General features: G+C 35.2%; 1 protein-coding gene across 1 annotated transcript in view; it reads right to left on the bottom strand.

The window, feature by feature from the left end:
• LOC138930745 (fibronectin type III domain containing protein 3C1-like) overlaps positions 1-13,808 on the bottom strand; it is a 57,372-nt gene that overhangs the window by 33,340 nt on the left and 10,224 nt on the right. The window contains exons 5-18 of the mRNA XM_070291192.1: positions 11,265-11,538; positions 9,830-10,684; positions 9,267-9,319; positions 8,803-8,945; positions 7,014-7,073; positions 6,527-6,665; positions 5,940-5,993; positions 5,713-5,834; positions 5,454-5,628; positions 4,631-4,717; positions 4,267-4,405; positions 3,599-3,667; positions 3,075-3,193; positions 2,845-2,950 (exon numbers count right to left, since the gene is read on the bottom strand). Of these exons, the coding sequence (XP_070147293.1) occupies positions 2,845-2,950; positions 3,075-3,193; positions 3,599-3,667; positions 4,267-4,405; positions 4,631-4,717; positions 5,454-5,628; positions 5,713-5,834; positions 5,940-5,993; positions 6,527-6,665; positions 7,014-7,073; positions 8,803-8,945; positions 9,267-9,319; positions 9,830-10,684; positions 11,265-11,538 (2,395 nt within the window). The remainder of the gene's footprint in view (positions 1-2,844; positions 2,951-3,074; positions 3,194-3,598; positions 3,668-4,266; positions 4,406-4,630; positions 4,718-5,453; positions 5,629-5,712; positions 5,835-5,939; positions 5,994-6,526; positions 6,666-7,013; positions 7,074-8,802; positions 8,946-9,266; positions 9,320-9,829; positions 10,685-11,264; positions 11,539-13,808) is intronic.

Here is a 13,808-nt window from a genome sequence, read left to right on the forward strand (position 1 = left end):
GCCAGACTAGGCTCCCTGTGTTATTTAGCAACTTCTTACTACCTGAAAAATAAACAATATTAGCTTAAAAATTGCAAATTTTAAGGATGGTACTTAAAAACACAATATAATTTAAGAAGATATGTTAAACATATAACAGTTACTCTATGCTAAAGTAACAAAAAGTTCAAATTATACCAATTTGTGTTAGTTAACTTTTAATTCCCAGACATTTAAATTTTTTCTGATCTTAATTACCAAGAAATAACTTTCTAGACATTATTTGATTTTGCACTAAAAGAAAACCATTTATTCTGTTTTAATAGATTTAATATTGAGTTGGCCAAAATGCTCATTTATTTTCTGTAAGATGGCTCTAGTAGGGCTTCAGTTCAGTTCAGTTCAGTCGTTCAGTTGTGTCCGACTCTTTGTGACCCCATGAATCGCAGTATGCCAGGCCTCCCTGTCCATCACCAACTCCCGGAGTTCACTCAAACTCATGTCCATCGAGTCGGTGATGCCATCCAGCCATCTTATCCTCTGTCGTCCCCTTCTCCTCCTGCCCCCAATCCCTCCCAGCATCAGAATCTTTTCAAATGAGTCAACTCTTCGCATGAGGTGACCAAAGTACTTGAGTTTCAGCTTCAGCATCATTCCTTCCAAAGAACACCCAGGACTGATCTCCTTTAGAATGGACTGGTTGGATCTCCTTGCAGTCCAAGGGACTCTCAGGAGTCTTCTCCAACACCACAGTTCAAAAGCATCAATTCCTCGGCACTCAGCTTTTTTCACAGTCCAACTCTCACATCCATACATGACCTCTGGAAAAACCATAGCCTTGACTAGACGGACCTTTGTTGAGAAAGTAATGTCTCTGCTTTTCAATATGCTATCTAGGTTGGTCATAACTTTTCTTCCAAGGAGTAGGCGTCTTTTCATTTCATCGCTGCAATCACCATCTGCAGTGATTTTGGAGCCCCCCAAAATAAAGTCTGACACTGTTTCCACTGTTTCCCCATCTATTTGCCATGAAGTGATGGGACCAGATGCCATGATCTTAGTTTTCTGAATGTTGAGCTTTAAGCCAACTTTTTCGCTCTCCTCTTCCCCTTTCATGAAGAGGCTTTTTAGTTCCTCTTCACTTTCTGCCATAAGGGTGGTGTCATCTGCATATCTGAGGTGATTGATATTTCTCCTGGCAATCTTGATTCCAGCTTGTGTTTCTTCCAGCCCAGCGTTTCTCATGATGTACTCTGCATAGAAGTTAAATAAGCAGGGTGACAATATACAACCTTGACGTACTCCTTTTCCTATTTGGAACCAGGCTGTTGTTCCATGTCCAGTTCTAACTGTTGCTTCCTGACCTGCATATAGGTTTCTCATGAGGCAGGTCAGGTGGTCTGGTATTCCCATCTCTTTCAGAATTTTGCACATTTTATTGTGATCCACATAGTCAAAGGCTTTGGCATAGTCAATAAAGCAGAAATAGATGTTTTCTGGAACTCTCTTGCTTTTTCGATGATCCAGCGGATGTTGGCAATTTGATCTCTGGTTCTTCTGCCTTTTCTAAAACCAGCTTCAACAAGAGCTTAGCTGCCTTTAATTTCATTGAAAACAATTTTGTAAGCTGGTATTGTAACAGCTATCATGCCAGCATGCATTTAAAAAGATTTAATGAAATTGGTGAGTTTTTGTAGCTATTTTAATGTTGAAGATGGAAGAAAAAAGCAACGTTTCAGCACATTTTGATTTGTTATTTCAAAAAAGGTAAGAACACCAAAAAAGATTTGTGAAGTATATGGAAAAGATGCTGTGGCTGATTGAACACATCAAAAGTGGTTTGTGAAGTTTCTTATTTGAGATTTCTTCCTCAATGATGCTCCATAGTTGGTAGATCAGCTGGAGTTGATAAGGATCAAATTGAAACATTAATTGAGAACCATCAATGTTATACCTTGTGGTGGATAGCTGACATACTCCAAATATCCAAATGAAGTTTTGAAAATCATTCACACGAGCTTGGTTATGTTAATCACTTTGATGTTTGGGGTCCACAAAAGTTAAGCGAAAATAACCTTGATCATAATTCCTCACGTGATTCTGTATTTAAACATAATGAAAACATTCTGTTTTAAAAACAGATTGTGATGGGTGATGAAAAGTGGATACTGTACAATAACGTGGAATGGAAGAGATCATGAGGTAAGTGAAATGAACCACCATCAACCACATCAAAGGCGTCTTCATCCAAAGAAGGTGATGTTGCGTACATGGTGGGATTGGAAGGGAGTCCTGTATTATGAGCTCCTCTGGCAAGCCAAACGATTAATTCCTATAAGTACTGCTCCCAATTAGACCAACTAAAAGCCACACTTGATGAAAAGCACCGGAATTAATAAACAGAAAACATATAATCTTCCATCAGTATAACATAAGACTACATGTTTTTTGATGACCAGGCAAAAACAGTTACAGCTTGTCTGGGAAGTCCAAATTCATCTGCTATATTTACCAGACATTTCACCTTCAGATTTCCATTTATTTCAGTGTTTATAAAATTCTTTTAATGAAAAAAATTTTCAATTCCTTGGAATACTGTAAAAGACACCTGGAACAGTCTTTTGCTCAAAAAGAAATTTTTGGGAAGATGGAGTTATGAAGTTGCCTGAAAAATGGCAGAAGGCAGTAGAAGAAAACGGTGAACATGTTGTTCAATTAAGTTATTGGTGAAAATGAAAAATGTGTCTTTAATTTTTACTTAAAACCAAAGAAACTTTTTGGCCAACTGAATATATCAATATAAAAATCAGAAGTTACAAAACAGGAAATTTAAGTCAGTAATTCAAATCACAGAAGAAGCCTTACTGCATTGGTTGTTGGTTTCTTTGGACTGCACTTTACCATTCAAGGGTGGAGGACGGCAAGATGCAGGAGAAAGGTTAGGTGTCTGAACAGTCAATATATCTGAAGGCTAAGAAAAATACAAAGTACCTTATGGCTACTGAATTCAAGTTTAGTTTTGTAAAACGTTTAGTAATATTATACAATTCATTTCAATATTCAATTTAAAAACTTTTCTTTCTCTCTTTTCTCACCTGGCTATGGCCTATAGGTGAAGTGCAAAAGACTCTTAATTTATATGTAGTACCAGGTTGCAGGTGATTGTATAGAAATTCCCTTGTGGTTCCATTGTAGATTATGTTCCAGAAATTCACTGAAGGGATAGAAGTAAATTTGTCCAATTATTATAGGTAGCTTATACATCTTATCTCATGTATATACCATTTTGGAAGTTAACTACTGTCCAATCACCTACTTAGAGTAATTAATTATATTCTCCATAGAATTAACCATAAAATCATACTAGATCAGTTAGTAAATATGATTTGTTATCAAAAACTGGAGAAATCCAAGTAAGTTCTGGGGTTTAGTTAATAGTATTATACCAGTGGCAATTTCCTGGCTTTGATAATTGCTCTATGATATTGCACTAAGATATTAATATTAGAAGAAGCTAAGTGAAGGTTGCACATGGGAATTCTCTATACTATTTTTTGCAGCTTCTAGGAAAGTTGAAAATTATTTCAGAATGAAACATTAAAAAATCATGATGCCTTACCATCCAAATTCTCCCTAACTTCTAAACTGTAACTTGAAATGTTTGTCCCACCATTATCTTCGGGTGGTTCTGAAAAAGAGAAATAAAATTAAAATTATTCTTAAGTAAACTTAAAAGTCTTTCATTGCAATGTTATCTCATAAATTAAGATTTTTCATGGAAGAAAAATGCAAACATCAAACTTAACAGGATATTAATATTCAGATATTAATAAAGATCATAAGAACATAATCAAATTACATTGTTAGAATGTTACTTTAGTAACATTTTAAAGTTATTTGCAAGAGACTGAAATGCTAATTGTATGTACCTTAAAGTGGATTTTTCCAGTTTAGAGGCAAAATAATTTGTATAATATCCTGTCAAGTTGATATTTATCATCAGCGTGTCCTAATTACTGCATCTATATTAGATATAATCTTACTTGTAATAACCATAATTTTAAAGGCTCATATAAAGTTCAGTAATTTGTTCATATATGAATTAATGAGATAGCAATAGAGAACTAGAAAAAAGAACATAGTTTATAATGGAACATTTATATGGTAAAATATTTAGCATACAAATGATTAAGAGACTACTTTGTAAAATTGAGGGCAATTAGAGGAAGATTTTTTTCTCAATAGTTAATATTTAGAGTAAGTTTAAAATAGAAAAACATTACTTACCCCATCCAATTTTTACTCTGTGTGCATGGATCTTTCCCTTTATATATGGTTTTTTAGGGGATCCAGGCTTATCTGGACAGGTAGCATATTTTACTTCTCTACTAGGGTTGCTTATTCCTTCTGTATTGCGTGCAAAGATCTGCTTGAGTAAAAGAGAATACTTTGGTTGACGATTGGAAATAAACGTGTGATTTGAAAATGTGCAGTTTGCAAATAACACTGTAAAGCAAGTTACTTGAAAATTTCTGAGAACTGAATACAAAAAGGTTTCATTTCAACCCCCAAAGACACTCATTTTTATCTTTAGTGAAGTGTATACTTTTATATTAAAATATGATACAAGTTATAAATTATATCCACATACCCTGAACTTGTATGTAGTACTTCTCTGAAGGTTTCTTATAGTGCATGAAAGATCTTCTCCGTTGTATTGAGGTTTAAAACCCAACCCCTGGAAATGAAAGACAATGGATTTAGGAATGAGACAGGCCTGGGTTCAAGTTCCAACTTCAACTTATTTTCCATCTGGATGGTCCTGACAAAGCCCTTAGACTCTGAAATTCAGTTTCTCTGTATTAAAAAAATAGAGATAATTTCTACTTTAAAGGGCTCCTTTTTTTCAGGATGTAACGAGATAATGCGTATGAAGGCACTTAACATATTACACAAAAATCTAATTAGTTATTTTATTTAAAATGTGGTAAAATATACATAACATAAAAGTTACCGTTGCTTTTTAAGTTGACTAGTCTATTCAGTATAGACTTGAAAGTTCGAAACGGAATGAAACAATTTCCCCTCCACCCACATCAAAGATTCAGGGAGGTGAGGAAATGGCTTGCCCTGGTGAAGTATGTAGGAGAGCTGTGTGACCATGCAAGTTTGTCCAGGATAGGTGCAAAGTTGAAGAACTAACACACTTCTCTGAGTCTCTGTTTTGTTGTTATGGCTGTTGCTGCTTCTAACTTATTTGTAGGAACTTGGGCACCTTAAGATCTCCCTGTATAGGCTTGCTTAACCTTGGCTCTGCACTGGTCCCATCCAGAACACTGAGACTCAGGAATCATGTACTTTGATCAAAGTAAGTTAATTAAATTAATAAAATCTTATTTTTTTCAGAGTAAAATGCATATAAAATACACCTAAGACTGAAGTTGAAGATTAAAGGATATGAAAGAAAAACTTACCAATCCTGCTTCCTCCATTTCTAGTACATAAGTAAGACTGTCATTTGGATTTGTGTTAGTTGGGGCACACCATTCTAGTGACAAATTGCAGACTCCCGCTTCTTTCAGCTTAGGGGGTGAAGGTGTTGGAGGCATAGTTCCTGATGTGTGGAAGACTGCTATTTCACTGAAATCACTGAAAAATAAATGAAGATGGAAAAATTAGTTTCAAGTTCTTATTGAAGTATAGACTTTTAAATATTGTAGTAGTTCAATGTACCTCAAGCCGAACTTATTTTTTGCAGCTAATCTGAATGAATATTTTGTAGAAGCATTCAGTTTAAGGATCTTGTACTGTTTCATGGTACCTATATAGCAAGTTTTGAAGTCTTCACCTTTGCCCTTAATAATATACATAAAATATTAGAACATTATAAAATATTTCAAATAAAAATCATAATATTAATAATTTACAAATTAGTGCTTTAGAAAAGTAAAACTGCTTACCTCATCCCATTCCAAAAGGAAGCTGTTTATTTTGGAACCATTACCATTGGAACCCTAAAAATATCAGAAAGATAAAATTATGATGAGCTATTTTTACACAGTATACCCACCCACCCACCCACACGTATACTTGACTAAAGTAAAAGAAATCACTGTAAAAGTAATCTGTTTGCATTTTATTTTTGAAGTAATTCAGATATTAAAGTTAAAATGTACTTTTTACAGTCTATAGGACATGCCAAATTTTATGTTTTGTTGTGCTTCCTAAATTTTATGCAAGGAAGAAAGTTAGTACTCAAAGTAAATTGAGAGGAAGACTTATTCGTAGCCACAATTACAAATGTATTTAGGTTATAGAAATTGACATTTCAACTTTCATTAGTTATTGAAATTCTGATTGACATTTATCATTTACTTGATGCTCTATATAGACAGAAAGAGAAAGATGATTATGCAGATGGAAAAGTGCTAGGGAAATAGGTCAGATGAAGCATGCAAAATTTCATATTTAACATTCAAGACAAAGTAGAAAGAATGTTTTTAAATTAGAAAACATTTTGAGGTAGTTTTGGCAATAAAATTCTTACTTTCCACTGTAAATTCAGGCTGCTCTTGGATCGGTTAATCAGTTTGGGTGCAAGTGGAGGGTCTGGTTTGCAACCTGGAGTTGTGAAGCTAACCACTTTAGACACAGTTCTGTGTGCTGAGCCTCTTACAGTTGTAATTCTAAAAATGTAATGACAATTGTTGTAAGCATTCAAATATTTATCCTAACATATGTACTAAATTGCATACTTGAGTTTCCAGATACATTTCTTAGGAGCTAATTATAAAAAATTTTCCAACTGAACAAAGCTATATCCTTGCAAAGAAACCACCCTCTTACCTGTTTTAAATGAAAGACAGTGAACTAATGCTGGATTTGTAGGGGCTTGTTTTGAAACTTGAACGAAAGACCACTCTGTTAGCAAGTAGCAAGGCTGACTATAGGAATTATAGGTAGTGAACTGATACAGACTCAAGAGTGGGACTGGCTATATGATGGAGGGAGATTGTGTAGGGTGGAGTGCTTACCTTACAAAATACACCATGAATGGCTGTAGATCAAGTAGAGTAAATGTAAATTCATCACCGCTGTGGAGATAACCTTTGATTATAACAGATCTCACACACATTTAAAAGCTAAGTAACAATCTTAATCTTATATATTCAACTGATAATGAGGCACAATTCTCCTTGAAGTTTAGATAATTTTAACAGATCTTATAAGAATGCAAAATATGTGATATTAATAATTCAAAATTCTTTATTTGCATGCCAAGTTAGTATATCTCTAGGAAGTGGAATTTTATTTTATTGCTACAGCTTCTTCACACTGTAATAATACAGATTTGTCTTTAGCTTATTTTAAATTATGTTCACATGAAAAGCCTCAAAGACACCATGCATCATGCAATTTATTTGTTCACACAGAGCAGTCTTTTGGAGGTGGCCACCTATCTGCTACAGTGGATAGAGTGGCTGTGCTCCTATAGCTACATCTTCCTGAGCAAATACTCATAAGAACTTTGGTGTACTCTACCACCTCAAGGAGCTTCCTGAGCTTCTAAACCCTGAAATAGCCTCTGAAAAGAGCTAAAAGATTACTTCTAAGCAAAGACCTATGCTTCTAAGTGAAGGTCTCTCAAGGTTGTAGGGTGATAAGAGGAATAGACAAAGTATATTTTTTTTAAAAAGCAATGACTTTTGTGGAATACATAATATCAGAAAAAGACTATTATGTAAATTCAAGCAAAACAATTTTATACATAGCTTTTCATCACATTTTACATCTTTTCGTCACTCTACTCAATATAGAAGATTGTGTATTATAATTTTTAAATTAAAATTTCTAGTTGTTAATTATAAAAGAAATAAAACTTTACATAATTACATTTAAATTTTCACTTTGAGTCTCTGAATAAAGATGACAAATTCTAGCAAATAAAATTTAAGATGTTTATGATTTTTAAGGTGCTGTAAGACAGCTCGAGATCTCTGACTTATTTCTTGCCTAGTTGTTTAGTAGGCAGAAGAACTTCTCTTTCTTTCCTGTGTAGGATTTCCTTTTCATTGTGCCTCTCTCATCTTGTTCTCTTTCAGACTGCATGTCCCTATCCAGTTGAGAAGGTGTTGGAAGTGTTTGGTTATGCTCTTACTGTGTACTCCATTGTATTCTCTCTAGTCATGGTTCTATCTTCTAAGCACTTTCCTAAACTCGTTCTCCTTCTATCATGTGCTGAGTGCTCAGTTGCTCAGTCATATCTGACTCTTTGCGACCCCATGATCTGTAGCCCATCAGACTCCTCTGTTTAAGGGATTTCCCAGGCGAGAAGACTGGAGTGGGTTGCCATTTCCTTCTCCTTATGCTACCATAGTTCCACATTATAATGAGCGCCTGTAATGAAATTCCCGGGAAAGCTCGAGTCTTATATTTCCATTGCAATGCAAATTCCTCCCTTGTGTACACAAAGGCCTACCATCATGTTTCCTTAAGTGAAAAAAGAGAAGGGAGAATTAGAGGAAATCTTTTCTTCCCCAAGTCTAAACTTGTCATATAAGACATCTGTAAACTGAAGAGAATGGAGCAGTTGATACCTAAGATTCCCTTCAGCTCTAAAATACCTATGATTCAATGAATTTTGTGAACTGACCCGGCAACCTACCACCACTTATAAAACTATTTCTGTAGAAAATTACACCCAAAGCTTGAAAAAAAACCTGCAGAAAAATCTTTAGTACTTAGCTTAGGTGTAAGCTAAGGTTTAGAGAGCATATTTGAATTGAATTATGAGAAAAGAGAGATGATTAAAAAGAGACTTACGTATATACATTTGTGTATTTTCCATTTTTACCACTGTTAGATATTGCTAATTCAAATGTTATAGGGGGTTTAGTATGATTGCATTTCTCAGAACCATGTGTCTTCCATGAAATAACAGCAGAGCTTGTCTGAATATCGGAAACCTAAAACAAATAACAAGAATTCAAGGAGGATACTTAAAAATTATAATTTGTAATTTATGGTGTAATCTTTCCATAAACCTTGCTTGATGCTAAGTATATCATTCTTTTCATATTAGGTGCTTAAATACTGTGACTAAACAATGAGCTATTAATATTATCTTTAACAATGCCACACTGGATCTTTATGTACTTAACAGCTAAAGAAGATTATGAAATTATATCCAGGTAAAGGCTTCAAATTAAAATATCAGTGAATTTTCATGTTTTACAGTGACAAAGCAAATGAAAATAAATACTTAAATAGTCTCCTTAGTTACTTACTACAGGTTTCTCAATGCTGAAACAGCAAGACTTTCCATGTTCTGTTCTGCATTCTAAAAGTAGAAAAATAACCCCCAAAAAATATTACATTGGCAAAAACAAGATAAAGGTAGATGCCCATTACCCAACTACAAATATATCATCACCAAGAGATCTACTAACACCTATTAGCAATCTACATTAAAAGTTTTTTAAAAAGAAAGCAGTCTAAAACATATGCCATTAAATAAACTCTAACAAAAGGTAAAGTTCTCAATTTAAATAAAATCATGTGAACTTTTTAGGATGATAGAGTAATTTTCAATGTTTTACTGGCAGATAACTAGAAACAATTATGTGATATGTATATAAGATACCTGACATGTTTTGCATGAAGATGATCATTTCTCCATAATTTAAAAAGGCAGCCTAATTGTGGTTTTATTAAGAATTGGGAAGTAAGGGTACAAAAAAGGCAACTGGAAATGGGAGCAGAAAATGGCACCTAGATATTTAAAATGCCCTGAGACTCCTAACATTAGGATGTCTGTTCACTGGTGACAGAACCAAAATCCTCACCTTACCTTTTTCTGCAGTATTTGATGATAGACTCTTGCTTTGTTTTCCACCTGGTTTCTGCTTGATGTCTTCGCTTCCTGGGTTGATGCATTTGTTTCCATGACTAATTTCAACATGAGCACTAGCAGTGTTGGAAGTGCTGGTCGCATTGGCTGTATTGAGAGCAACATCAGTGGCAGAAGTACTTGGAGCACTTTCAGAGATGGGAGGGTTGGGAGCACTGTCAGGAATGGAAGAGCTTGGAGTACTGTCAATAGGTGGTGGTGTGGGAGTGCTGTCAGAGGTGGAAGTCTTGGAGGCATAATTAGTGCTGGAAGGGCTCTGAACATTATTTTCACTGGTGGAAGGGTGCAGATCAGTGTCTGTGGTGGAACTATTAGAAGCATGGTCAATGGAAGAATTCAAGGGAGTATTGTCAGTAATATAAGTGCTTGGAGGGTGGTCAACAGTGTCAGTACTGGGAGTATTGTCAGCAGTGTAAATGTTCAGAGCATTGTTCACAGTGCAGGTACTCAAGGTGTCTTTGGTAGTATAAGTGCATGGAACATTGTCTATAGTGTAAGTGCTGGAAGTATTGTCCACAGTGTAGGTGCTTGAAGTATTGTCCACAGTGTAGGTGCTTGAAGTATTGTCAACAGTGCAGGTGCTTGGAGCATAGTCCACAGTGTAAGTGCTCAGAGTACCAGGAATATTGGAAAAATCATTAGCTTGGTTCAAAAGCAGTGAGGTGTTGGTAATCATACAGCTATTTTTGTGTCCATCAATCTGGCTTTCTTGCATTTCTTTCTTCATATGTTCTTCCATTTCACCAGCCCTTTCATCAAGTTGGTTATAATTTGCTCTCCCATGGGAATAGGTTTCTAAAAGAAAAATGAATACTGCTTAATAATTACAATAATTACTTATCTCAAAATCTTTTAAATCTTTTTCAAACCACCAAAAGCACTCATAAACCATGCTTTACTTAAAAAAAGTCTACTTTGCTTTAATACAGATGTTAATGTGTGCATTTATTATGTACTGAAGTATACAGAAAGAAAACATGAGCAAATACAGATAGTATTTTCCTAGGGAGTAACTCTACTTCCAAATTTTAAGGTTTTAAGATGATTATAATGTGTCTTTTATAATACCACTGTATGCCATTAATAAATAATGAAAACATTCCTTTATGATTTGTCAATATGATTCTATAGATCCAGTCAGTAAAATAAATATCATAAATTACATGCTAAGTCAAAGTACAAAAAATTTATAGAAAATTCTTTTTATGGGCATTTTGCATAAGACATAAACCAATGCCTCTTATTATCCATCATAATATATATGCATGAAATGCAATTTATTGAAATATGTCTTCTTTTTAAATTTTAATAGTTGCCCACAGCTGTTAATTTTAACAAACTAAAAAATCTCCTGTTTAAGAATATTATATACTACCATGCTGCTCATGATATATAAATGCTGCTGGTGGTGGTGGCAATGGTGGTGGTGGCAACAGTGGTGGTGGTGGCAGTTGCTGCGGCACAGGCTCTTGAATGTAAGGTGGCAGAAATTCCCCTTGAGATGTGGGATATATCAGTTGAGTGGCTTGTGGATACATAAAAGTTGGTGCTATGAGGTGTGATACTTGTACAGGAGCAGACGTGGTCGTGTAGTAGTCGGTTGTCTGAGGCACAATGATAATTTTTCGAATCCCATTTTCTTCCACCACCTAAGATGGAAAACAGAGTCATAAACATATTAGAATCCATAAAAATCAGAATTTTCCTACTATGTTTTAGATTTTTATTCTATGCTCTAAAACCATAAAGGATCAAACACCAATAATGAAGTAAAACTATGTCAAGCGGGAGGCAAGATATTTCTTCCTTTTCCATACATTTTTTAAAAATGTAACTTTTGACAATAGATAATATATTGTCATGGTTCAAAACCATAATGTATTAAAAATACATGAAAAGTTTCCCTCCTAAACCTTATTTCCCTCCAGTAGATTACTACTGTTCTTGGTTTCTTATGAAAACTTCCAGAATTTCTTTATGCCTTACAAGCAAATAAGGATACAGATTCTTGCTTTTCCTTCTTAAATTACATACAAGTAGCATTATTTGCACATTCTGTAGTTTGTTTTTTACACATAGAAATATAACTTGAAGATCTTTCTATATCATACATAGGGCTTCCCCCTCCCCCCCCTTTTTTTTCATTGCTGCTTATTTGCTTAGTGCTCCATTATCTCGTTAAATGGATATACTTCAACAGTCCTCCAATGACAGGCTTGTGGGTTGTTTCCAGCCTTTTGTGATTACAAACAGTATTATAACAAATAATTTTTTATTTGCTATTTATTTGTTACATTTTATTTGTTACATTTATTATTCCACATTTATAAAAATACATCTTTGGATAAATTCCACAATGTAGAACTGCTTGATGAAAGGGTACATACATTTATATTTTTGTTAGACATTGCCTAAATAGATAATTCCATTTAGAATTAAACCATACTATATTGACTTTGGGGCTTCCCTGTTAGCTCCGCTGGTAAAGAATCTGCCTGCAATGCAGGAGACCCCCAGTTCGATTCCTGGGTAAGGAAGTTCCCCTGGAGAAGGGATAGGCTAACCACTCCAGTCAGTATTCTTGGGCTTCGCTGGTGGCTCAGATGGTAAAGAATCCACCTGCAATGTGGGAAACCTGGGTTCGATCCCTGGGTTGGGAGGAGCCCCTGGAGGAGGGCATGGCAACCCACTCCAGTATTCCTGCCTGGAGAATCCCCATGGACAGAGGAGCCTGCAAAGCTATAGTCCATGGGCTTGCAAAGAGTCGGACATGACTGAGTGACTAAACACACACACACATATTGACTTTACTATGTTCTTGATCTCCACAGCTAAGCAATAGAAAAAGACATATTCTCAATTGTAAAATTTCTGAGGCCATGTAATATCCTATTAATCTCTATAGGAGCCAAAGCCCTCTGCCCATTTTAGGTACTTGATAAACATATGAGGAGGTTTTAAAAAGTGCCCATTGTAGGCTGCCATCACAAAGTCTACAAGCAATAAATGCTGGAGAGTGTGTGGAGAAAAGGGAACCCTCTTACACTGTTGGTGGGAATGAAAACTAGTACAGTCACTATGAAGAACAATGTGGAGATTTCTTAAAAAAAAACTGGAAATTGAACTGCCGTATGACCCAGCAATCCCACTGCTGGGCATACACACTGAGGAAACCAGAACTGAAAGAGACACATGTACCCCAATGTTCATTGAAGCACTGTTTACAACAGCTAGGATATGGAAGCAACTTAGATGTTCATTGGCAGACTAATGGATAAGCAAGTTGTGGTACATATACACAATGGACTATTACTCAGCTATAAAAAAGAATGCATTTGAGTCAGTTCTAATAAGGTGGATGAAACTGGAACCTATTATACAGAGTGAAATAAGTCAGAAAGAAAAACACCAATACAGTATATTAAAGCATATATGTGGAATTTAGACAGATGGCAATGACAACCCTATATGCAAGACAGCAAAAGAGACATAGATGTAAAGAACAGACTTTTGGACTCTGTGGGAAAAGGCAAGGGTGGGATGATATGAGAGAATGGAATTGAAAGGTATATTACCATATGTAAAATAGATGACCAGTGCAAGTTCAATGCATGAAGCAAGGCACACAAAGCTGGTGCTCTGGGACAACCCAGAGGAATGGGGTGGGGAGGGAGGAGGGAGGGCGGTTCAGGATGGTGGGACACATGACATATACACCCATGGTTGATTCATGTCAATGTATGGCAAAACCCATCACAATATTGTAAAGTAATTAGCCTCCATATAAAATAAATAAATGAATTTTTAAAAAAGTGCCCTTGTAGTCTGACAACTGACAATGAAATACTACTGAACTAAAAATACTAAGTAATTTTAGGGAATAATGCCCACAACTGTCAGAAGCCTTTACAGTAGCAAT

This window comes from Ovis canadensis, chromosome X (assembly GCF_042477335.2).
Source record: "Ovis canadensis isolate MfBH-ARS-UI-01 breed Bighorn chromosome X, ARS-UI_OviCan_v2, whole genome shotgun sequence".
In the NCBI taxonomy this organism is placed as follows: Eukaryota; Metazoa; Chordata; class Mammalia; order Artiodactyla; family Bovidae; genus Ovis; species Ovis canadensis.